Source organism: Choloepus didactylus, chromosome 4 (genome assembly GCF_015220235.1).
Source record: "Choloepus didactylus isolate mChoDid1 chromosome 4, mChoDid1.pri, whole genome shotgun sequence".
Lineage (NCBI taxonomy): Eukaryota > Metazoa > Chordata > Mammalia > Pilosa > Megalonychidae > Choloepus > Choloepus didactylus.
This window is the reverse complement of record NC_051310.1, coordinates 103525765-103550238: the sequence shown is the minus strand read 5'-3', so window position 1 is coordinate 103550238 and position 24474 is coordinate 103525765. Positions and strand designations below refer to the sequence as shown.

Here is a 24474-nt window from a genome sequence, read left to right as displayed (position 1 = left end):
CGAGCCCGGCCGAGCCGCGGCTGGCGGCGGCTGCGTCACGCGAGGGGCGGGGCGGCCACGGGCGGAGGCCGGAGCCGGAAGCGGAAGAAGCGCTCGGAGCGGGGAGTGGGGCCTAGCCGCAGCGGGAGCCTGGGAGACGGTGAGTGTGGGCCCCGGCCCGCGGCCGCGGCGGCTGGGGGGGGCGGTGGTGGTGAGTCGGCCGGGGCGGGCGCGCTGGGTGTGGGTCCCCGCCTCCCGGTTCGGTCTCTGCCTACTCCCTTTCTTTTTCCTCCTCTGCCAACCTCAGGCCGCGGCCCCGACCTCTCACCCCTGACCCGTCGCCTCTCCCCCGGGGGTGGGGGGCGGCCACTGCAGACCCCGACCTCTCAGTCCCACGCGATCAGAGTCGGAGCCAGAGCGGCCTCTGAGGTCCCCTCTCCCATCCTTTGCAGGGATCCAATTTCGGCCCTGTGCCTGCCGGCGGAACGGAGTCGGGGTCCGACCTAGGATAGCTGGGGGCGGGGTGGGTGCTTCAGACACATTCCTCCCAGTCCCCCAGCTCGAGACTTGATTCGCAGACCCCTCTTCTTCGTGCGGCCTGGAGTTTGATTGTGGCCCAGGACAGCCTTCCCTGCTCCCCCTCGGGTCCTCCCTCGGCGCCACTGGCGGCGGTTACAAGGGACGGGGCTGTGAGATCCTTGGGACCTGGGGCGGCAGGAACCCACAAGAGCGAGGGCCGCAGGCGCCCCTGCGTGTTTTGTTGTGCTGGTGGAGCCGCTCCAGCTCGGGGGGAGGGGCCAGACCAAGCTGACAATACTAATGCCCCGGCTGCTTCTCAGCCCGGGAGTCTTCTGGGCTTTAGTTCCGGGTGCGGATGCCCCGGTGTGGACCTGGGATGGGAACTGCCTGAGACAGGCCCCCGTCGAGGCAGAATTGGCAGCCTTCCAGCTTCCCTCCTCCGTGCCCTTGAAAAGGAGGAGCGTTCCACCCGGTGGTGACGGCTTACGAGGAGGTGGCAGGTTTGAGGTTGCAGTGGTGGGGCAGCGCCAGCCAAAAATAACCATGGGGCGCTGGGGTGGCTGGGATCCGGGAGGGCAGCGGCTGACCTGGCTGGCTGCACTTCTTGTCAGCCCAGTTCTCTGGCCAGGAGCTGCAAATGAGAAGACAGCTAGGCCTATGCTTAGAGAAGGACTGGCATCCTCGGCCTGGTTTCCTTCACATTCCCTTTTTTGTTGTGCAGAGCAGAGCCTCCCAAAGCATAATTGTGACCCTTAGCCACAAGTAACCTGTTTGCTGGGGTCTCAGAGAATCAGAGACAGTGGATGAGGAATGAGTGCCCTGGTTAGGAGGGTGAGGCAGGAGGAGTTGGATATTTCCAATATCTCATCTGGCTAGAATGTGTTAAAGGAGAGATGATTTCCCATTGTTGCCTTGTGTGTGGTACATTATATCTCTCATACTTGTTCTTTCCTTTGCCAGGTTGGCTGGTAGGTGTTGTTATCTCCATTTTCTAGGTATGGTAACTGAGGCCTTGAGTGACTTGTGTAAGGTCATGAGGCCAGTAAGTGACAGCCCTGGGATTTTAGTTCAGGGTTTTCTGCCCAGATCTCTCTTCTCCCACGTCCTTTAGAAAGGACTCACAAAATGTATTAATGCCCCTAAGGCATTTAACACAGACCCAAGGTGTTATCTAGAACCTTCTGCATTCTATTAAAGAGAAGCTGCCTGCAGTGCCTCTTGTGGCCCCAGACCTGGGCTAGGCCCTTAACTTATAGGAGAGATATATTCAGTCCTTACAAAAACCTTGTAAGACATTATTATTCCTATGTTGCAAAAGGAAACTGAAGGTCAGAGCAGTTAAATAACTTGCCCAAAGGCACACAGCTAGCAGTGGCAGTGCCAGGATTTAGATTGACACCTGCCTGACTATGCTCTTTCTACTAAGGTGAACATGTGTGGAAATATGTATCTTCTAGGTCCCAGGAGGGACTCTTTGGCCTGGTGTGGACTGGACCAAGTCTTCTGGTGCTTTGCCTGCCCAGTGAGGATGGGCCTGGCGTGTCTTCCTGTCAGTTAGTGAGATGTGAGATGATGTTTTCATTCCATAGCTTGGGCAACTGCCCCCAGATAATTGCAAGAGAAGAGTGAAACATTAGTCAGCTGATCATCAAAACAGGACAGAAATCTAAGCTCTTGGGGAGCTGTCAGTGATTTTGCTTAGTGTTTTGTCTCCAAGGATTGATGGAGCTGAGCCAGTATCACCTTACGGACTTCTAGGTAGAGAGGGGATGACATCTGCTTATAGGGAAATTGAGGGCAGTGACTTTCTCAGGATCACGGAGAAGCTCGCAGGAGTTTGGTCAGATCTGCCTGGCTGCTCTGCTTAGCCAGGGGGTAGCCATTCCGTGCTACTTTCCTTCTGACAGATCCTTCTGTTGAGATGGGACAGCCTCAGAGGATTTGGACAAATGTAATTGGCCCAGTGAGCACAGGACTGAGCACATCTGGAGGGTGGCTCTGGCCAAGTGAAGGATTGGAAAGGAGGCTGGCCTCAGCCTCTGGCTTAGCTTTCCCATGGAGGCAATGTCAGGGTTTTGGGTGTGGGTGGGACAGGGAGCTGGCATCACATAACTACCCTTCTCAGCTGGTGATTGGTCCATCCTGGTGATTTCCAGTGGTAGATGTAACTCACTGCTGAACAGAGATAGTGGGGTGGGGCCCTTTTGGCCTGCCTCCCTGTGCAGACAAGTCTGCCAGACTGCTAAACCCTTGGCTACTCCTGAGATGGCACAGGAGTGGGTCCTAAAGCAAGGGGGCTAAAAGAGGGGGCAGTAATGGAATGGTGGAGGTGAAGCACTGCTTGGCATGGCTCTGCAGATGGTCTGAAGTGTGCTTGTTAGACCTCTGTCAGGAAATTTGGATGCTCTGAGGACCTTGGCATCTTAAATGATGCTGAGACCTGGTACCAACCAGCAAGGGCTGGACAGCTCCCCGGGTCCATGTCTTGTGTCGTGTCCCCCCACCCCCCCACCCCTTGGGGGTGGCCAGCCGTGGGTAGGCTAGAGAGTGTTTGTGAGACATTGCACACCTCCTGCTCCAAGGGCTGCTTACCTCCCCTCTGCCGGTGGCTCCTCACATGGGCCTTACTCCCTTGAGTCGGATCCAGGTGCAGGCCTCAGCCAGGCACTTTGGGCTTCCCACACTTGGACAGTTCCATGCTTCTCCCCCACGTGTTGACTTCTATGTCAGCAGTCCTTTGACTCTGGCTGCAGTCACTTCATAGGACCCCACAGGAAGGAGGGAGTCAAGCACAGTAGCCCCTCCCCTTCTCCCTGGCCTGTCTTCCTGAGATGGTGCTCACCACCCCCTCTCTGTGTTGTCTGCAGTCAACCCCTGGTCATGACGGAGGCTGCTCACCCAGTTCCCCAAGTGCTCAGGCCAGTGATGCTTTCCTGGGGAGGCTGCTGTTTGTTTGTCACTGGCAGAGCAGGGTGTTACACTGGCAGAGAAGGGTGTCACTCTGTGACCTCAGAGTTCTTCTTCACTTCATAAACCCCTGGAAGGGGCTGCCCTCGGACAGAACAATGGGCCTCAGCTTCAGGAGCACCCAGGCTGCCCCAGAAGCTCCAAGGCCGGAGGTGGCTGGTGGCCTGCTGAGCTGGGCTGTCTGTCTCTCCTGGCCTAGATGCATCACTGTAAGCGATACCGCTCCCCTGAGCCAGACCCGTACCTGAGCTACCGATGGAAGAGGAGGAGGTCGTACAGTCGGGAGCACGAAGGCAGACTGCGATACCCATCACGAAGGGAGCCTCCCCCCCGGAGATCTCGGTCCAGAAGGTGAGAGACAACTAGGTGCAGGGGAAAGGCGCCTCCCTGCAGCTAGGCTAGTGAGATTGTCCGGAGGCCTATGGCAGTCCTGAGTCTCCTTGAGATGACCGCTGCCCCTCCACCCTGCTCCTGTCCTCAGGGCTCCTCTCCTGATCTCACCTGCATTCCCTGGCCTCAGCGTTAGCTGCCATCCTTGCCTCCCCTTCTTTCTCTGTCTTGAGTGCCCCTTCTTCTTCTGCCTTCTCCCAGAACATACCCCCATTTTCCAGGTCAGCATCTTCCCTTCTAACCCCAATGGGGATTCAAAATGAAACCCCAGGCCTTTCTCAGCATCAGTCACTGATCCTATCTCAAACCCCAGGCCAAAGTTACAGTCCCTGGAAGGCCATAGAGGCCTTCCACCACACTCACTTTCCCCGTGGCTCTGCCTCTTGAGGTGCCAGAAGATGCCTGTATCAGCCAAGGTTCTGGGAGGCAGGCTTAGCACCTTTGCACCTTCCCTTCTCTGGCCCCTCCACCCCCACCTGTCTGAATGCCTCTGCTCCTACAGGCTATCCCTGTGAGCAAGGGCCACCCACAGGCTCCTGCCTGGCAGCAGGGTCCTGGCTGGTGGGAGGAAGGGCCCTGCTTGACTGGTATCTCCATCTCCCTCTTGGCAGCCATGACCGCCTGCCCTACCAGAGGAGATACCGGGAACACCGTGACAGCGATACATACCGGTGTGAAGAACGGAGCCCATCCTTTGGAGAGGATTGCTATGGATCGTCACGTTCCCATCATCGTCGGCGGTCACGCGAGAGGGAGCCGTATCGGACCCGCAAGCACGCCCACCACTGCCACAAACGCCGCACCAGGTCTTGTAGCAGCGCCTCCTCGGTGAGTGGTAGCCAGAGTGTGCTGGCTGGGGCTTACAGGCCTCCTCTCTTTCTCACCTTCTCTCAGGCTGGTTGGTCTGGGTGAGTACTGCCAGCCCTGCGCACGCACTGGTGTGTGTGCGTGTGTGTGTGTCTGTGTCGTCTGGTCCAGGAGCAGGGCTTTGCTGGGTGGCCCAGCCTCTCTGTCTTCTTGGCCCCCTGGGGCTCCAGTTCCGGCGCTGACTGACCCTGGCCTGTCCACGTCTACCCGCTGCTCCAGACGCAGGCCATGCAGTGCACGTGGCCAGGGCTTCCTAGGGATCTAGTAGGATTGCCGCTCCGTGGTCTGGTCCTTCCTCCCCGCCCAGAGATTGCCCCCCACACAGCTGAGTGCTCTAACTGGCATGGACTGCCCCCACCTCTGCATTCTCATCTCCACACCACCTCCCCAAAGGCCTGGGGCTGGAGTGCTCCCATGGGGAGGAGAGGGCTTGTCTCAGCTCAGATGGGGAGCTTCCCTTGAGACCTCCAGCCAGGCCCTCTTCAGCCTAGCCTCTTTACATGAGGAGCTGCCTGTGTGATGCGGCAGGTGAAGAAATGGTCTGGCCCTCCCCCCAGGCAACTCCAGGCTTCGTGCAGCTGTAGGCCCCTTGTCAAAAGCAAGGCCTGGCCAGGGTTCCTAAAGTGGAGGATTGCACAGAGCTCTGCTGAGACCAGAAGTCCATGCTGCACTCAGTCTCCTAGGAAAGGAAAGCCAATTGGGTCTCTTGGGGGTTATGTGCTGCCTTCTCTTCTCCTCCCCATCCTTCCTCCCTCCTGCCTGCCACGAGGTCTCTGAGGAGTAGTGATGGGGTCAGTGGAGGGGGCCAGGCATCGTCTCTCTCTGCCCCTTCTCTCTGTGACGTCTTTGAGTGGCCATGGGTTGAAGCTGACTCTGCAGGTGAGCCCAGCATGGCCTCGTGGCCTCTCTGCACACTGCCACAGGATGGTAGTGCAGGTCTTTGTCTCTGCTTCTTCTCTTTTTGGTGCCCTCTGTTGTTGTGATGAGGCTTGGGAACAGCATGGGTGCCAGAGCCAGGATAGGAGATGGCAAGGAGCCTGTGTGGGCCGCAGTCGTAGGAGGCCTGGAGGCCAAGGGGTCTAGAGGATCCCAGGCCCCCTCCCTGCCCGAGGCTGACGGCAGGAGGGCTGCTGTTAGTGGTGATCACATCTGGCCAAGGGTGCCTTCTGGGGGCAGGTAGCAGCTCAGCCCTGAGTGGCAGCTGTCAGTACATGCAAGGCTGCAAGGGCAGAACAAAAGCAGCTGAGGACAGGCTGGGCATTCTGCAGCTGAAGCCAGAGTGGTCCGCTGGCTGTCAGGATGGCTGGGACCCAGGCCGGACTGGCTGCCTTCTTGCGCCGTTTTCACTGCGTCTTTATCTCTGGCTGAAGCCACCAGGGGTGCTGGGAGGGGGAGACTTGCTGGAGGAGGGAGTCAGGGCTGTGGCTCCCCTCACAGCCCGGCCCTCAGCGGCAGAGGCTGGTCGTCTTTTTGAGCATTTGCGGCGCCCCTCCTTATAGATAATGTCCGAGTTTTCTTTACATACCTGTAGCTGTTTTTACTTTTCTGTTTTTGAAGTCAGTTTGTGTCTTGACGTGTCCCTTGCAATATCCCTATCGTTATATATGCTGTGTGCCTTATGAAATGCTGGGATCTGGAAAATCCAATCAACCAATCCACCGGCTCCTCACCGTCTCCACCTCTGCCTTTGACTGACACCTCAATCTGTCAATCGGAACCGCCTACCATGCGATTGGTCGGATGGCGTTTCGGGGGGCGGTGCATGCAGAGAAGCCAACAGAGCAGTAAGCGCAGCAGCCGGAGTGTGGAAGATGACAAGGAGGGCCACCTGGTGTGCCGGATCGGCGATTGGCTCCAAGAGCGATGTACAGCCACCTTTCGTAAAACTTTACCTCTCTACTTTCTACCCCCCTTGTTAGACAAGACCTCTCCTGCCTGGAGGGGCCTCTAGTGCGCGTGGCGCCTTAGCGGGGCCACCACAGTAATTGCCTGAATGACACAAACGCTAGCAACTTCTGTTTTAAAGAGCGTAGCAGTGAGAGAGAAACCTTTTTTGTTTTTGAGAATTTGAATGCTGTGAACTTGCAGGAACTGCCGACCCTCTGCCATCCAGACTCTCATGCCCTGCTTCTTTTCTCTCCTAGATGAGATCGTAGGGAACCTGGGTGAAGGCACCTTTGGCAAGGTGGTGGAGTGCTTGGACCATGCCAGGTGAGGGGGTTGGGGGGAGTAGCTGGCTCTGGGTGTGATCGTCCCAGGAAGAGCTAACTTGAGGGGCTTGATGGGTTGTGATCAGAGCATAACTGTTTTTTCTCTTTGAAGGGTAGCACCAAAGCAGGGTTTGGTTTGCATGAGTTGGTGTTTTGCTGATCCCTGAAATAAGGGAGAAATTCTTGGGGTTCCATGGGCATATGACATCCTTGCCCAGGCATTGCTTTTCAGTGCACTGTTCTGCCTTGACTACCCCACTTGCCCAGGGCTGTGATGGGGAGCATCAGGATGGGGCTGAGGCCCTGGCTCCTTATGGTCTCCTTTAGGTTCTTGGCCTGGCAGGGGGTTGGGAGTGCCACTGAGCCCAGCCCAAGCATGAGCCCTGCCCTCAGGGTCTGCCTGGAAGGCTGGGCCAGGACAGGTTGAGAGAACAAGATGCTGGGCTTTCTCAGCCATCAGGCAGCTGCCTTCTCCAGTGTGACTAGGGCTGGGTGTGGTCCCCATGAGTGTGTTAGTCTACCTGCATATGTTGGGGTGCTTCTGGGGGCACCTCCCTCCCTCCCAGGCTTAATAGTCAAGCATTTTTGTCCCCTTATTCCCCAAGACTGGAACCCTTTGCCTCTTTCCCCCTTTGCTCTGGGCTGGGGAAGCACACCTCCTGGGAACCAGTTGCCTCCATGTCTCACTGGCCCTCTAATTAATGTGGTGCTTTAGCTACAGAGGGCTTATGTTCCTTCTGTGTCCTCTGACCCCTGTGCTGCCCATGGGTGACCCTCCCACCAGTTTAGAGATGAAGAAGCACATTAAGGGCTTGCCCCGTGTGCCATGGCTGCTGCCTGATACAGCTGGGCATGGCTTCCTGCAGTGCTGTCTCCCACTGAGGAGGTCAGACACACAGAGGGTGCTCAGAAAGGAGAGTGAGACCCATTCCCAATGCCCCGTGGCCCCATGACTGCTCCCTTTGCTCCTATTTCCCATTTAAACACTCCTTGGACCTAGTGGGCTCAGTGTCCAGACTTATGTCTTGTTCAGAGCATGTGACCCGTGGACATGTGGCAGGTTCGAGAGCTGGGACATGTGAGGGCAACTGAGCTCTCTGGAGGAAAATGAGCCCACGTCATGAAGGGGCAGATACAGGGTTCAGGAAACCTTTGGGGTACAGTCGGGCGCAGTGAGAGTTGTTAGGAGGAAGTAGAATTCAGCTCAGCAAAAGGAAGAGCCTTATCTTCAGAGTCATCCAGCCTTGGCAGGGGCTGCCTTTCGAAGTACTGAGCTCCCAGTCATGGGATTGGGGTGCTTATGAGGGATCCTGGTCTAGGAGGAGGCTGGAGAGGGTGGCCTTTCCTCTGAGGTCCTTTCCTGCCCTGAGAACCTGTAATTCTGCGGAAATGGGATAGGGAGAGAAAAGCAGGATATTCTCTAGAGGATACCTCTGCCGTGGGGCCTCTGAGCCTTTCCTTATACCCCCCTGAGGCCCCAAAGGACACACCTTACAAGGCAGTCTGCCTTGCTCCAGTTCTCCAGTGGACATCTGGTCCATAGCTGTCCCCTCCTGACGGGGCCTGGCAACTGTACCTCAGCGGGAGGCTTCCTTCTCTGCTTGCATCCTGGAAGTGTCCTAGAGGGGCAGGTTTGAGGGTGGAGAGTACAGAGCAGGAATTGTTAAAATCCTCACTGGATGCCTAACAAGGGTGCCCAGCACTCAGTGGCAACCATACATGCTTGTGACCAGTAAGTGGGTGGGTGGTCCTGGAGAGGGGTGTGGTAAAGGGCGGAACCTGAGACCTCACAGCAAGAAGACCTGGCACCCTTACCTCTTGCCAGGCCTTCGCCCCACCCTGCAGCCCCCACTCCAGGAGGCAGTGGTTTCCCAGCCTTAGAAGCGTGCTCTGAAAGGTTAGGAGGTGCCACGAGAGGGCGCTAACGGGGGTGGCTTGGCCAGGTTGGGACTGACTGGCCTGCAGGCTGGGTTGCTGAGTGAGCTCTCAGGCTGGCGCTGGTCAGCAGGATTGGCCTCTGCTCCTTGGCCCACACTCTTCCCCTGGGAGCTGGCAGCGGCTGAGATGATAAAAGCCCAAGGCTGGCATGGGTGCCAAGAGTGTGAATTCACAGATGCCAAGGCACTTGCCGTTAGTTAGAGGTCCAGTGTGGCAGGGGGCAGGCCTGTTTCCTGGGGTCCAGAGTGGCATTTCTTGGAATGGAGGGTGGGGGAAAGGCTGGGCAGCTACTGATGAGAACCCCTGCTTCCTTCCCCCAGAGGGAAGTCTCAGGTTGCCCTGAAGATCATCCGCAATGTGGGCAAGTATCGGGAGGCCGCCCGGCTAGAAATCAACGTTCTCAAAAAAATCAAGGAGAAGGACAAAGAGAACAAGTTGTGAGTGTCTGCCAAAAGTGGGAGGGAAGGCCTTCCATAGGGATAGAGTGCTCCAGCCCCAACGGCCTGGACCCCCAGACTGAGCAGTGGCTCATCCACGTGGTTGGCACTGTGCCTCTCCCCACACTCAGAGCCAGGGGAGTTTAGCAAGTGAGTCTTGCTGGAAGGAGCCTTTGGACTTCAGTCCAGGCTCCACCCTAGCCAGCTCTGTGTTCTGGGGCAGGGGCAGGCCTCCCATCCCTGCATTTGGGAATTGGGACCTCACTGGGTTGTGGAGAGCATAAGACATGATAGTCATCACAAAGCTGTGTGGGGCTCTCATGTGGAAGGCTGTGTGGAAGCCTGCCTATGGCAAACAGGATGCTCATAGTCTCTCCTCCGAGCACTGCTGAGCCCTGGGCAGGCGGGTGACTCCAACACAGACCTGCCCTCATGAAGGTCAGCTGAGGGGGGCGGTGAATAAAGCAGCAGGAGGTCTGGGAGGCATGCACCCGTTATTCCACCTCTTCCTCAGAGCAACTCTGAGGCAGGGGCTTCGCCCCATATTATCAATATGGAATGGGAGGCAGGTGATGAGGTGGGTGGCAGCAGGAAGTCGGTCCTTGCTCAGAGCTGGTGAGGGAGCTGGTGAGATGTTCTCTTGCTGTGTTAACTGATTCTCTCTCCCTGTACATTTCTGTCATCGTGGGTGACCCAGTGGTCTAAGAGGGAGTGGGATCTGGCCTTATCTGAGGTGGGTGGCCCCCCAGCACAGAGCCTTAGCCCCCACTCATCCTTCTCCCCCAGCCTGTGTGTCTTGATGTCCGACTGGTTCAACTTCCACGGCCACATGTGCATCGCCTTTGAGCTGCTGGGCAAGAATACCTTTGAGTTCCTGAAGGAGAATAACTTCCAGCCTTACCCCTTGCCACACGTCCGGCACATGGCCTACCAGCTCTGCCACGCCCTTCGATGTAAGTGCCCACCCTCAGATGGAGCACGGGGCAGCCGCACACGGCAGCAGTGTCACCTAGTTGTCACGTTCTCCCCTATTCCCCCAGCACATTGTTGACCTATCTGCTGCCTTCAGAAACCCAAGAGCCCCTTGGTTGAAAGGCCTGTCTTCAGGTGGGAATCTTAGTGTGAGGATGGAAAGGCAGGTGTGCCCCAGGGCCCTCCTGAGCCAGCCTCTGCCCCCAGGCGCTTGGGAGAAACAAAAGAGCTACTCTCAAGTTAGCCCAGCTGCCAACCCCACCTCCCACCTTCATGCCTAGGATAAAAAGGTCCCACCCACAGGCACTGCCCACACTGAGACCCTCTGTGTAACCATCCTGCCTCACTGCCAGCCACAGTGCTCAGTGTTGCAGGACTTGGGATGGTTGGAGCAGTGCAGAAAGGCTCCTTAGAGAGGAGGTGGATAGACCCGGAGTTAGAGCATGCAGGATCTAGGTAGTGGAGGACACAGGAAGAGTGGTCCAAGCACAGCAAACTGCTCAGCAGAGGCCTTGAGCCTGCCAGAGGCTCAAACTTGCTCCAGTAAAGAGTGGGCTCCTGTCAGGGAGCAGCGGGCCACACTGTTTTGAGGGTCTTGAGTGCCAGGTGGGAACTTTGAGCCTGTAAGTGATGAATGGTAGGGAGCCCCTGTTGGCAGGACAGGACTGGAGAGGAAAAGTGGACTTACTTCCCTGCTCGAGGCTGGGCATGAGGAGAGGCAGGGCTGGCGTCAGGGGGTGTGGCCTGGGTAGTTGCACAGGGCCCTGTACTTGGTTTAATGCTCTGTTGTCACCATCTTGACAGTCTGTTTTAACAAGGAGACCTGCATTTTTATTTTGCTCTGGGCTGCACTAATGTGGCTGGTTCTGGGGAGAGGTTCTAACCCGAGGCTATGGCTGCGAGACAGGGTTAGGAGGTCTCACCTCTCCAGAGGAGAGGGATAGGGAGGTGTACTTTTTTGATCAGGGGGTGGTGGTGGAAAACAGCCTTCCCCTTTCTAAAGTATCAGCACTTCCCAATGCCCCAAGCAGAGTACTCTTGAGATGGAAGCCAGTGGAGAGGCAGAATAGGGTCCAGCTCCCATGGCCCCTTGTCAAGGTTAAGGGTGTGAGAGGCTCTGAGCTGCTGCTTTAGAGGAGGCTTCTGGGCGAGAGCTGGCAAGAGAGCCAGAGAAGTCCAGGTTCTCAGTGCCTGCTGCCCTTCTCTTCCCCGGTTTCTTAGTTCTACATGAGAACCAACTGACCCACACAGACTTGAAGCCAGAGAACATCCTGTTTGTGAATTCTGAGTTTGAAACCCTCTACAATGAGCACAAGGTATTGGTGGCAGGGAGTCGGCAAGGTCTTGCTTGGGGGTGGGCCACACACTGGATGCAGAGTCCTGACCCACTGGCCTTGCCTTTCAGAGTTGTGAGGAGAAGTCGGTGAAGAACACCAGCATCCGGGTGGCCGACTTTGGCAGTGCCACCTTTGACCATGAGCATCACACAACCATTGTGGCCACCCGTCACTATCGTCCACCAGAGGTGATCCTTGGTGCGTGACTCTGTACAGCCCCCAGACCTTGTGGAGTGACAGTTGTTGGGAGGGTATGAACAGAGTAGTGGTGTGCTTGACTGTCCGTCTGCCACCTGGGATGGGCAGACTGTCTCAGAGTAAGGCACCAGTGTCATGGTTCCCTGTGGCTGTTGATGTGGCCTTGTAGGGTCAGCCTTACTGAGTGAGGGACTTCTACTGGGGTTGGGGTAAAAGTCCTGCCAGCTAGGGTGGAGGCTGCCCTGTGACCTCTGGGCTGGGAGCAGGGCTCGAATTCATAGCTTCTCCCCATCTTGGCTTTCAGAGCTGGGCTGGGCACAGCCCTGTGATGTCTGGAGCATCGGCTGCATTCTCTTCGAGTACTACCGGGGCTTCACACTCTTCCAGGTACAGCGTCCCCCACATGGCTTCACTGTCCTGAGCACTGCTACCGATAGGCCGCATGTGTGGGGAGCCCCACGTGGCTGAGGAGACAGGTGTCGTCCACCCTCCTTCAGTTATCCTTTTTGTGAGATTCAGACTCTTAAGTGTTGGAAGTGCCCAGGGGACGCACTAGAGGATTCTTGAGCTGGGCCATCAAGGATGGTGGGGTGGGGTGGGAGGAGTGAGCATCTGAGGCAAGGGGAACAGCAAGAGTGAAGGCACAGAGACGGGGTGGAACAAGGCATCTTCTGTAGAGAACGAGGAACCTAAGCAGAGAGCTGTGTGCAGCCACAGATGAGTCCACCTGAAGGGCCCTGGGGGTCAGGCTGAAAGAGCCTGACCCTGAGAGAACAGGCTGCCACCAGGTCAGTGGCTGGGACTGTTGCTCCATTGGTAGGTTTGCATCTCCTGAGGCAGGAAGGGCATTTGCCCATTTTTTGTCCCTTATTCTGAGGGGGCTGAGGCTGGTTCTGACCCCCACCTGCTCTATCCCTGACCACCCACAGACCCATGAAAATCGAGAGCACTTGGTGATGATGGAGAAGATCCTAGGGCCCATCCCTTCACACATGATTCACCGCACCAGGTAAGGAGCCCTGGTAGCTCCCTCAGGGCTGGCCTAGGGGCCTTTCCCCTCTTGGCTGGGTCAACAGAGTACTGAATAGTCTTTGCTGGAAGTCCACAGCTTCTCCAGGCTCACAGCAGCTTTTCCTGTACCCCGCTTTGAATGACCTGGCAGACCTGTTACCCAGACCTTTCTGCTCTGCTCAGTCAGGCCAGGACCCCTTGCCTGGCTTTGCTGCCCATTCTCAGGCTGCCACTGTCCCTGGTCTGGCCAGGAGCTACTCTCTGCCATGACCCACTGAGGCTTGTCCTCAGGTACTCCCACCATTTGACCCCTCCTCACCATTTCCAGGAAGCAGAAATATTTCTACAAAGGGGGCCTTGTTTGGGATGAGAACAGCTCAGACGGCCGGTATGTGAAGGAGAACTGCAAACCTCTGAAGGTCAGTTTCTGGCTTCCCCCAGCTCATCTCATGCCAAGGAGACCTCAGGCACTGGGCACACACACAGCAGAGAGACAGGACAGGCAGCTAAGGGCTGCCGCCTCGTTCCACCTTTACGGGATGCTGTACCCAGGACTGCTGAGTGTAGGCTGTGGGGCTTCTTGCAAACTGCCCCAGAGGGGCCCTTAGCCCTGCCCCTTCCCCCACAGGGTGCTATGGATGTAACTGGGGAACACCGGAAGAGCCAGATGTCAGAGACCCTGCTGCTTCCTGCCCCTTCTTGCCCTCTCAATTTTGGGAAGAACTAGGCAGGACAGAGGTGAGGGGGAGGGAAGACCTAGACATGGTCAGGAAGCCTTCAACTGCATTTGGTACTCGGACAAGTGAATTTCGCAGAGGTGATTTCTACCCACCTGTCAGGACTTTGCATGTGGGGGCAAAGGCACCAACCCTGCAAGACACCCAGTAGCCTGATGAGTTCAGACCAAAACATTAAACCCAGGCACGAAAGGAAAGGAGCGGCTCGTTCTCTCTCCAGGAGGGCGGATGTAGAGCCTTCCAGGAGGCACTAGTGCCTCCTTTGCCCAGTCCAGCAAGGCTTCCCAGAGGCCAGGGGACCTGCTGTGGCTTCCCAGGACCTGCCATCACACTGAGGCACCTTGTGTTCCTGAGCAGAGTTACATGCTCCAAGATTCCCTGGAGCATGTGCAGCTGTTTGACCTGATGAGGAAGATGTTAGAATTTGATCCTGCCCAGCGCATCACACTGGCGGAGGCCCTGCTGCACCCCTTCTTTGCTGGCCTGACCCCTGAGGAGCGGTCCTTCCACAACAGCCGCAACCCAAGCAGATGACAGGCACAGGCCACTGCCCAGAAATGGAGGTTGGGACTGGGCTGCCCGGCCCCTTTTCTCCAGCCTCTACCACCGGGCCCTAGGGCCAGAGCCACCCAATGAACAGTGCAATGTGAAGGAAGGCAGGAGCTTGCAGGGGAGATGATGTGCCCAGCTGCCAGAAAGCACAGATTTGACCCAAGCTATTTATATGTTGTAAAGTTATAATAAAGTGTTTCTTACTGTTTGTAACCCCCTGGTACCAGTGTGTCCGTCTCCAGGCTCCCTGCCTTCTCCCTTCCCAAACCTTATTAATAAAAGTCTGTCTTAGCAGTTCAGCTTGTGGAGACCTAAGTGTGAACTGGGCCAGGCACAGGAGGGCCAGCCAGCCCAAAGACCAGCAGGTGGGCTGTGGGGGCAGGCCTGCTGGGCAGCCCCAGAAGGAACCTGTGCATTGTCCTGCACCCACTCCCCTGCTGCCTCCCATACCTCTGAGCCCTGAAGAATTTAAGGGAGGCATCCCTTTGCAGTTAGCCATGCAGGGTCTGGGTTTTGTCTGTTCTCCCAGCCCCTGCTACTAGCTGAGACTCCAGGCTGTGGGTGGCTAATGATTGTGATGTCCTGAAGGCTGTCAGATGTGAGGTGATCAAGGCAGGATCCTGGGGTTGGGGGAGGCAGGACCTCATCTCAGACTCCAGAGCAGTTCACCACACAACACAGAGCTCGGTCATTCAGCTTTATTTTAGTGCTTTAGTGCTGGTTTTGGTTCCCCAAGAGCTGCACAAGTGAGAGTCTTGACCACCTGACTGGGGCCCTTGGGGTCTGGGCACTGTGGGCAGGATGCCTCTGAGAAGAGCTGAAAATAGAAGAATCACACTTATCTTAATACCACTGGAGAATGCCCAGGCTTAGGCCAGGGAGAGGCTTGGACATACAGTAGGTCCTCAACAAGGGTATCAGCCCCAGGGCCACTGCAACTTACTGGGGCGGACAGAGTCTTCTGGGCCAGGGGTTCATCTAGCTCATTTTTCCATTGTACCCAGTCGGGGAGCCTAACTGCATTAACAGGCAACCAGAATCTGTTCAGTGGCTGCCTACTAAAATGCCTGTTACCCAGCATGGCTCCTTGGATTGTAGCCCTGCCTCTAAAGAGGGCCGCCATCTTCAGAGCTTCTTGGCCCTGAGAGTGAGCAGAGGTTCAGGTAGGATGGCTGCACAAGGCTCACAGCCCCTGGCCTCCCCCCACCACTGGAAACAGTTTAACATTTGAGTGAGGATGGGAGGAAAGGAGGGACCAGCCCTCTCTGCCCTCCCTAATCTGCTCCTGGCTTTGCTCCTACAAGAAAAGTGATGAACCTGAAATCACTGATACCAGGGCTCACCCTAGGGCACAATCCTTGGTGAGCCCTCCCACCCACACCCCCTTAACAAGAGTGGGGAGACAAAGCAGAAAGAAGTCTGAAGCTGTGAAAAGGCTTTAAAGCCCAAGCCCTTTGTAGCCTCCAAAGCCTAGGCCTGTGAAGGTCCTGGGGCTCAACCCGAGGATCCAAGTAGTGGTGTGCCCCTATGGCTGAGCCCCACCAGCTAGCTCATCCAGAACTAGCCTCATTTTGGCATCTTTGCCATCAGGCGTTGGCCTCTGTCCATCTAGAGTGGACAACCATAGAAGGTTCAAAGTCCAGATATTCTAGGAGCTGGGGTTGAGCCCAGGTGGTGGGGGGAGGGGTGTCATGTATTCTGCTCTGGGATAACAGCTGTAGAGGACCACTTTAGGGGAAGAGGAAAGGGGGCAAAGAGAGTAGGGATAGGATAATGTATGTGAGGGCAAGGAGATGGGGAGAGTGGTGGCCTAGAAGAGAAGAATCAGGGAGCCCCTTCTGGCTCAGCACCAGGCTCCCCCAGGAGGCCTCCCCAGTACTGAACATTAAAGCTGCATCTGGTCCCAGACTAGGCAAAGGCTCAGCCCCCAGCTAGAGAGGGTATGGGGTGGGGGGCACTGCTGGCAAGATGGGCACTGTGGTGCTACAATAATCTAACTTTATACTACCTGTGCTGAAAACAACAAAAACTACAAAACCCCAATACAGTAACACCATCCTGATGCCATCCCCTTTCCTGCCTCTCAGAGGGCTGGTGTGGAAAGGACCCTTGGAAAAATCCCCGCTTAAACTTGGATCAGCTCAGGAAGAACGGTCAAAAGCTCCTAAATCAACTTGTGGTGGGGCTCAGGGGAAGGCCTAGTCACAGCCCTCAAAAATGAACAGAGACCCAAAGTCTGCCCTCTAGTGGACAAATGTAGCGCAGCTGGTTCTACATGATTAAAGAAAGGGCTGGCCCGGCTGGGGAAAGCAGGAGAGATCCAAAGCCACAAGCTCTCAAACAGCTGGGACAGGCCCCCAGGCAGGACGTGCCCCACCCTCTGAGGCACTCGCCCAGGCCCAATGGCTGTAAACCTGAAACAGTCTGAAAGCTGCCTATGTCTGTAAACAAAGCTCCACCTGGTCATGCAGGGGACTGAGTGCAGAGCCACCTGGAGTCACTGTGCACTTGGCCTGCAGCCCAACAGCCAGTGGGAAAGCCTTCCCTGGCTAAGGGCAGATGACAGGTCAGTTTTAAATATGTTCTGTTCTCTCACAAAAGAAATCCAAAAGAGAAAAAAAATTAACAGCAAGGTCCATGAAGCTTCACATCCTTAAGGCGTTCGTTATCAAGTTCAGTATTAGGAGTGGCTGGAGACTGCAAGGTCTGGCCTGCTCAGAGCCCCTCTAGGCAGAGTGCAGGGGGATCACAAACTTGCAGCCAAAGGGTGAGTGGTAGTTGATGCCCACCTCCTGGAAGACCTGTTGGGGAATGCCAATGTCGCACAAATAGACGCGGCCTGCGTGCTCCCCCAGTGGCAGAGGCAGGCCCAGTGCCAGTGACCACTTGGCATCAATGCCCTGTTCAACTTCATGCACAGGAGGGTCTATGCTGAGTACTGGCGCCCGGTTCTGGTTGGCCCAGGCCACAGCTGCCTTGTACCAGGGCTGATCCCGCAGGAAGGCATTCTCGGGACAATCCAGACAGTTGATCACCAGGTCCACGGGGCTAGTGGGCAGATCTGTGGACAGAAAACAGTGCCATCTGAAATTTCCTTTAAGCAAAGAACAGCCCAGGTGCCCCAAGGTTGTCTTGTTCTCCTGTCACTACTCTGATACCTCTCTGTAGGCTGACCTTCTAAAGGCTGGGCCAGACACCAGACCTGGGAGTTCTGAGTCCTGGCTTGGCTCAGTACTGGAGACCTAGGGATGTCAGCCTGAGGGGCCACTGCCCTTGTGGAGCACCAGGCTGAAGCACTGTCCTGCTAGAGTATGCATGAGGCCCTCACCTCTCCTGCCTTTACAGACAAGTCTCTGTATGTAAGACTAATTCCGAATCCACTGCCAAGACAGCCCTTACGTGGAAGTCCTACCCAGGGCCCAGAAGAAACAGGTGCTGACTGCTGTTTGCTGACTGGCTCGGGGAAGTTTGAGCGGGTAAGAGCATACTTGCTCATTCAACTTGGGACTCACTTTCTCAATTGAGTGGGTTTGCCCTCCTCGGGCCCATCTCCTTATCTCATGGGAATGGGTCTTCCACTCAACCCAATCCCAATGGTAGGGAACCTATCACTGTTCTCCCAGGCATTTAAAAAAGACCCCTTTGCTGTAACCATGCCTCTCGGACAGTAAAATAAGAACAGGACAGCTCAACAGCAAGTCCCTATAACTCTTGAACCAGCCTAAGAGGGCAAACTGAGAATAGCAGAAATCAGACCAAACTCAAGGGTTATCATCATCAGACTTGCATCCTGAGGCAGTTGGGATATGAAGCCTTTTGGGCAGCCAGAACAGCCAGGAACAGGAGTATCATGTTACAGAGTTCAAAAAACAGAACCCACACTAGGCCCCTTTCCCAACTGTCAGCCTAAAGGAATGACATTTCTCAATGAGACTCAAGGTTTCCCTACTTAAGAGCAGGCCACTGGGGGGAGCCCCTGTGGACCACGAGGTTCTCGAGAGTGAGCAGGGCATCTTACCTTGAATACCCAGAGGAACCTGGCCTGAGTGTGAGGGTCCAAGCTCTGCCTCCAACCTGACATTTGAGCTCTGGCAAGGCCCTTTCACTGGGCCACATCTGCTCTCTCCAATACTTCTCCCCCCGTTCTCTCTTAATCCTGGTCCAGACTTCTGCCCCACCATTCCCCCTGAAGCTGCTCTTGACATGATCATCAGGGACCTCCGCACTGGTAAATCCAGTGGTCAATTCTCAATCTTCATTTGAATGTAACCTCCAGTGACTTGCTGCTCACACCCTCCTTTCTGCACTTGGCTTACAGGTACTATACTCTCCTGGTTTTCCTTCTCCCTCACTGGCCCATCCTTGTCTCCTTAGCTGGTTTTCAACTCCCTGACTTCTAAGCAAGGAGCTCAGCCTTCTCTGTCTACTCTTTCTTCCTAAGTGACCTTCTCCAGGCTCATCAAGGCTTTAACATCTGTACATTTGTAACTTTAGTTGGATCTCATCCCTTAATGCAGACTCATATCCTACTGCCCTCCCCAATTAACATTTCCACTTGCACATCCAATAGGCATCTCAAACTGAGCTTCTGTTTCTCCTACACCACCCTACCCCCACCCCAGTTTTCCTACTTCATTGAAAGACACCTCCATCCTACCAGTTACTCAGGTCAAAAACCTTGGGGCCATTCTTTCTCTCACTCCACCCCCCCACTCAATCTGCTGACTGTATCTTCAAAATTGATTCAGAACTAACCACTTTTCACCACCTCCACCAGTAGCCCCCTGTCCTAGCCACTACTCTCTCTGAGATTATATTCACAGAAGCCTCTTAACACCTTCCTTTATACTCCTATAGTCTACTCTCAAACAGCAGCCAGAACAATGGCTTAAAACCAAGCCTGATTATATCCTTCCTCTATTTGTTCCTCCAGTGACTCTCCATCTCACCAGCGTAAAAGCCCACCCCCTTCCAACAACCCACAAGGCCCCTCACAACCTGAATCAGCAATCCCTCTCTAACCCCATCTCCCACCTGAACCATCCTCTAACACTCCCTTATCTCCCTCTCTGCTTTATTTTTCTCATGACACTCAATACCATCTGTCCTAACATAAATGCTACTTACTCATCTGCTTGTCTTTCCTAACTAAAATGTAAGCCCCACAGAGGCATGGATTTTTAAAATCTACTTTCATATCCCCAGTGCCAGGAATAGTGCCATAAATATTTGTGAAATGAATAAACCGGTTCCACTTCTCCATCCAAGTAGTGCTGGAGGAAGGAGAGTGAAGGGATGGGATGGGAAGTAGGTAAGTTGCCAAGGGCATTTCCCTTATGCAGTTCTGAGACTCCTGACAGGCAGAGCACTATCTTTACACATGTGGCGCCTTTCTAGCCATTGCCACAGGGTGGCACCGCCGGACCATCAAACCAGTGTGTAAGGGCTCACCTTTGAGGCTAGACACTTGTTGACCCTGGGTCTTGCAGAACAGGGACAGCTCATTGGTGATGGACTCCAGCATCTTGACGAAGTTGGGCAGAAAGAGGATGACGTGAACATCATGATTGGCTAGATGCCTTCCACAGCTGATACCTTGAGCCCCCTTCACATGGGGGCCACAGAGCAGAGCCACTGTAGGCCTCTGGTGAACATTTTTGGGATTCAACCTGGAACAGAAGGTGGGAAAAAGCAGTATCAGTTACAGGCTTGCCAATTCCTTGCAACTCATACCAGATAAGTGCTTGAAGGCAACTGTTGCTCTCAGAGCACTTTCCAGCTATCCCCAAGTCCCAGTTTCCAGAGAGGGCCAAAGTCCACTGCAGGCCAGGTTCACAGGGGGCATGCCCACTACCCCCCCTCCCCAGTGCTACTTCATCTGCTAGATCTTTTTTTTTTTTAATTTTTTAACTTTATCAAAAAATTAAAAACAACAAAAACCACATCATTTCAAACAAAACAAAGGATTAAGAAAAACAAATAACCTAAAATAACTACCTTGCTTCCATCATGTTCCTACCATACCCCAAGAAAATTAGTAAACTGTCTGCTGGATCGTCTCATGGTAGTTCACTCAGATCTTGTTCCATGTAACAGTGATGCCAGGACACTGCTTTGTGACCCCAAAACACGTAATGGTTCCTCACTGTGTGGCCTATAAGGTCCAAATCCAAACTCTGCTCAAACAAAGGCTCTTCCATCTCTGCTGCCCCCTCTGTTCTTCCCCTGCACAGCTGCTCCCCCCAGCCTGGCTGGACTCATCATTCTGTCCTGTACTTGTAAGGCTCCTTTCTGTTTGGGCTCAAATTATGTCCCCTGTCTAGAAAGCTCTCCTCTTTTCAAACTTTGACCCACCTTTGAGATCCAGCTCAAGACTCACCTGTTCTAGGAAGCCTACCCTGATGACCCTGGTTCACATTAACTTTTCCCTTTTCTCAAGACTCATAGCAAGTCCCAAACAAAATATTTTAAATTGACTTCAATCAGCTGCCAGTCCAAGTTCCCTTTACTAGGCTGCCAGTAAGCTAATAAGAGTGACACCGTAGATACTACTAGTACCTACTCCATGAGCTGCTGTGTGGAGTAAACGAGATAACAATGTCCAGCACTTAGCACAGCACTTGAAACAGAGAAAGCAATCAATGCTGCCTATGATTAGAGTGCTGGTCAGCAAGGAGGCTGCCCAGCTTCCTAGGTTGGCGGCTGCCTTGGACACCCAACAGCCCGCTGGGGTAGTCACTTCCAACTTCCTGGACATTCAAAGCTGAGACCTCACTGGTCTCAGTCAGAGAAGTCACAAGTAAAGATGTCTGGAGGATTAGTCCTGGAGCTGTGCCCAACTCACAGGCAGCATAGTCTGCTCATAGAGCAGGGAAGGTGGGAGGAGACGGACAGAAAGAAACAGGCTTGTAGGGCCCTGCTTAGGGGTGGAGCAGTGACAGTCACTTGTACTGGTCTCTCAAAGGGAGGAAGATTACAGATGCTGTCAAGCCAAGGAGTCTCATAACACCTCCCGCCAAATAAATTTCAGGGAATTTTAACAATGTACTCGACATAGACACCGAACTCTTGTTTTCCCCATTACTTTTGCACTCTGAGTAAATATGACAGATACTTCTTTCTTCAGACAGACGCCGCAGGTCCTGGCCTCTGAATCACCTGTGTCTGTTCCCTAAATGGCGCTCCCTCCCACTGAGGCATTCTACTTCCCCCACCCTGCATCAAGAAGAGTAAGAGCAGAGCATGGCATCCACACACAGCAGCAGCAGGGGGCAGAGTGTGAAGCAGATCTATGTAGACTGGAGACCTGGCTCTTCCACTTACAAGCAGTGTCACCTTGGGCAAGGCCTTTACTTCTCTGAGTCTTAGCTTACTCATCGTAAAAAATGGGGCCAGTATTCACCTTTGAGATGAAGTGATGAGGATCAAATTAAATTCTGTGGTGAAAGCATGGGAAAACTGCACTTGCGCTGGATATGTATCAGATTTCAATATTAATAACTGTAGGTTCAATTTCTCACAGGAAAACCAGTGACTGCTGCCAAAGAGTACAGGCACTGAAAGAAAAAAATAGGCACAGGGACAGCCAGTCCCAAGAAACTTGCCAGAGAGCAATGTGATTTGATGAGGACGTTCAGCTCCTTCCTAAGAACTGCTGTTCCTGGGAAGCCTCCTAAAGGCCTCAGATAAGCCCTGTGGCTACCCTGGGAGGAGGTGCAGCAGCCAACCAACCCACGGGCTTGATGCTCCTTCCAAGGGCACCCCTAATACTGCCTCCTTTGGGAGTCTCTGTTGGGTCATCCCTGGCACAAGGGAGGTCAGGGATCCAGCACAGTTAGGAGGCAGGCCTAAATCAAGGGACAAGGAGGAATGAACACCTCCACAACTCTACAGGGCAAAGGGGGAAGAGGAGCAAGGAGGGGAATCTCACATTCAGCCTGGAGCCAGTCACTTGTATCAAAACCACTGCAGGATCAGGAGATGCCTTTAATTGAAACAGAACATCACCAGGACATGGTAGAAGGCAAGAGGCTGGAGTGAGGATCTGTGGCATTTATTCTGGCAAAGACCTCCAAACACCATGGTTGGAAGCACAAGCCAAGGACCAGGACCCATCTCCCAAACAGGGATGGGCAGGGGCTCTTAAGAAGCTCTGTGGAAACAACCTCCTTTTGTGTTAGACTCCAGTTCTGTGATTGCTGCTCAGAGAAATATCTACCCTGCTCCTTGAAAACCACCTTCCCCACTTTAGGCACCATTCTCCCACAAGGTTGCCGATGTCCTCCTCTTTACTGACAAATCCAGCAGAGTCTTGTCAACTCAATTTTGCTTGACCTCTCCCATAGTACCACTGTTGACTATTCCTTTCTTTTTCAAACAGTATTTTTTTGGTTCTTGAACAATACCCTCTTGGTTTTCTCACCCCTCTGGCTTTCCTTCTCAGCCTATTTTAGAAGGCTCCTCATCCTCCTAATTGTGCCTTAAATGCTGATGTTCCCCAAAATTCCACCCCTGGTCCTTTCCTCTTTACACCCTTCTCCTTAGGGGACCTCATCTATTCTTATCCTGTCTACAAGCTGACAACTCCCAGAGCTCTACCTTCAACCCAGACCTTTTTTCTGAACTTCAGATCCATAACCAGTCTATTTAGATATCTCATAGGCATCCAAACTCAACATATCCAAACAAAATCCACCATTTCCCTGAGTCTTGCTCCTCTTCCCATGTTCCCTGTCACAGTGAATTTCATCACCATCCAACTAGGTGTCCAAGCCAGAAAGCCTGGCATTCAGGGATCACTGGCAATCCATTTTCCCTGAGCTCAGTTACTCTACCCTGTTGATTTTATCTTTTTTTTTAACGAAGCCTCATCTATCTACTTTTCTGATCCCTAATTCCCTGGTCAGTGCCCCCATTATCTTTCCCATGGCTAACTGTCAATTTTCTAACTGGTCTCGCTGCCTCCAGTCTTGCCTCCCTTCAAACTACCATCCCACAATGCAGCCAAAGTCATTTTTGTAAAACACAAGGCTCATAAAAGCACAGCCCTAGTGAAATCCCTTCCATGACTCCCTCCTGCTCAGCTCTATCAAGCCCCTACTTTCCAGCCTCACAGAACGATATACAGTTCCATGGTCTCTCAATTTTCTCTGCCCTTGGCATATGCTACTCTCTATACCTAGAATACTTCCCCCCTTCCTGCTTGCCCCTGTCCATTCCCCTTTTCTTCAGGACTCAGAGTGGATGTCACAGCTCTGGGAAGGGTGACTGGGTTTCTGGAGAATTTTCTATTTCCTCTACCACAATATTGTACTTTCTGGAAACCTCAGAAGCTATTTGAGGGCAAGAGCAGTGCATTATTCTTCTTTGAATCTCCAGTGCCTAACAAGCTCTGGTTCATGGTGGGTTTCAGTAGGTGTCCGCAATAAAATAAAATATTGATGGATCTGCTCCTGATACATGAGTCCAAGGGGCAGGTGGGATGTTCCCCCATTCAGTTGTCAGGGTGGTTCTAGAAGTTATCAGGTATGGAACCCAACCACCCTGAGTGAAATGACAAGACCAGTGCCAAGAACAGAGTCTCTGAAGGTCCCTACAAGGAAGGCCTCTGGTAGTCAGTAGCAGCATCAAGGCCAGATAGCTGCTGCCAGGAAAGAAAGGGTCAAAGGGTGGCTTGCTGGGAGAAGAAAGTAAGACTTCCAGGAGATGGGTGAAAAGAGGCATCAATAAAGAAAGCTGGTAGCATCCAGGAAAGTGATTTCATACAGATACTCAATGATACAGTAGAGAAGCAGCAACTGGCTGATGAACTCCTCTGTGAGAGGCCCTGGGTGGTAATGAGGCAGAGGATTAGCACCCCACATTCCATCTCTGCCGGTTGAGAGGCATTTACCTGTTGGGTCCTCCAAGTAGGGTCAGTGCCATCTGACTGGCACAGACACCTGTCATCTCCAGTCTCCGCTCCAGAGTCAGCCCATGTTTCTCAGCCACGGACAACAGCTTTTTATGCAGTTCATAGGAAACACTTGGGACCACCAGGCCAGAGTCTGCAGTTGAAAAGGAGGCGAGGAGAAAAAGAGAACATGACTACAGGAAACCAGATCCAAAACTGGGTATACCCACTCCAGGATTCTGTGAGAGCCAAGACTTTCAGACTGCCCTTGCCTCGCCCACCCTTCTAATCCTTCTGGGATGGAGGCATCCTCTGCAGCCCTCTACCAGAACTCAAGCAGTCATCTGTGCACTGAGAAACAACTTGATGCAGGTTACCATGGAGTTAACTTAAGTTCTCTTAGAAGCTAAGCTTCAGACCAAGAAGACTAAATCAACCAAGAAGTATTCGGTATCACCAAGAAAAAGG

The 24474-nt window shown here is 53.9% G+C and overlaps 2 protein-coding genes across 4 annotated transcripts in view; one reads left to right on the top strand and one right to left on the bottom strand.

Moving 5' to 3' along the window:
* Nucleotides 1-10: 10 nt before the first annotated feature.
* On the top strand, nt 11-14411 carry CLK3 (CDC like kinase 3). 3 transcript variants are annotated; one of them, XM_037833401.1, is made up of 13 exons: nt 12-139; nt 3665-3816; nt 4467-4683; nt 6491-6587; nt 6867-6933; nt 9191-9307; nt 10094-10260; nt 11501-11595; nt 11685-11814; nt 12119-12201; nt 12744-12823; nt 13154-13244; nt 13920-14411. In XM_037833401.1, the coding sequence occupies exons 2-13, from the start codon at nt 3665-3667 to the stop codon at nt 14094-14096; spliced, it is 1473 nt and encodes a 490-aa protein (XP_037689329.1). In that variant the 5' UTR covers nt 12-139; the 3' UTR covers nt 14097-14411. The 3 variants fall into 3 exon arrangements, with proteins under 3 accessions (XP_037689327.1, XP_037689329.1, XP_037689328.1); XM_037833399.1 differs by having other exon boundaries at nt 11-139; nt 13154-14059; XM_037833400.1 differs by lacking the exon at nt 12-139 and adding an exon at nt 163-190 and having other exon boundaries at nt 13154-14059.
* Nucleotides 14412-14803: 392 nt separating this feature from the next.
* Nucleotides 14804-24474, bottom strand: part of EDC3 (enhancer of mRNA decapping 3) — a 54571-nt gene continuing 44900 nt past the window's right edge. Inside the window, exons 5-7 of the mRNA XM_037833397.1 lie at nt 24007-24160; nt 19566-19783; nt 14804-17175 (exon numbers count right to left, since the gene is read on the bottom strand). Of these exons, the coding sequence (XP_037689325.1) occupies nt 16841-17175; nt 19566-19783; nt 24007-24160 (707 nt within the window). The 3' untranslated portion in view covers nt 14804-16840. The remainder of the gene's footprint in view (nt 17176-19565; nt 19784-24006; nt 24161-24474) is intronic.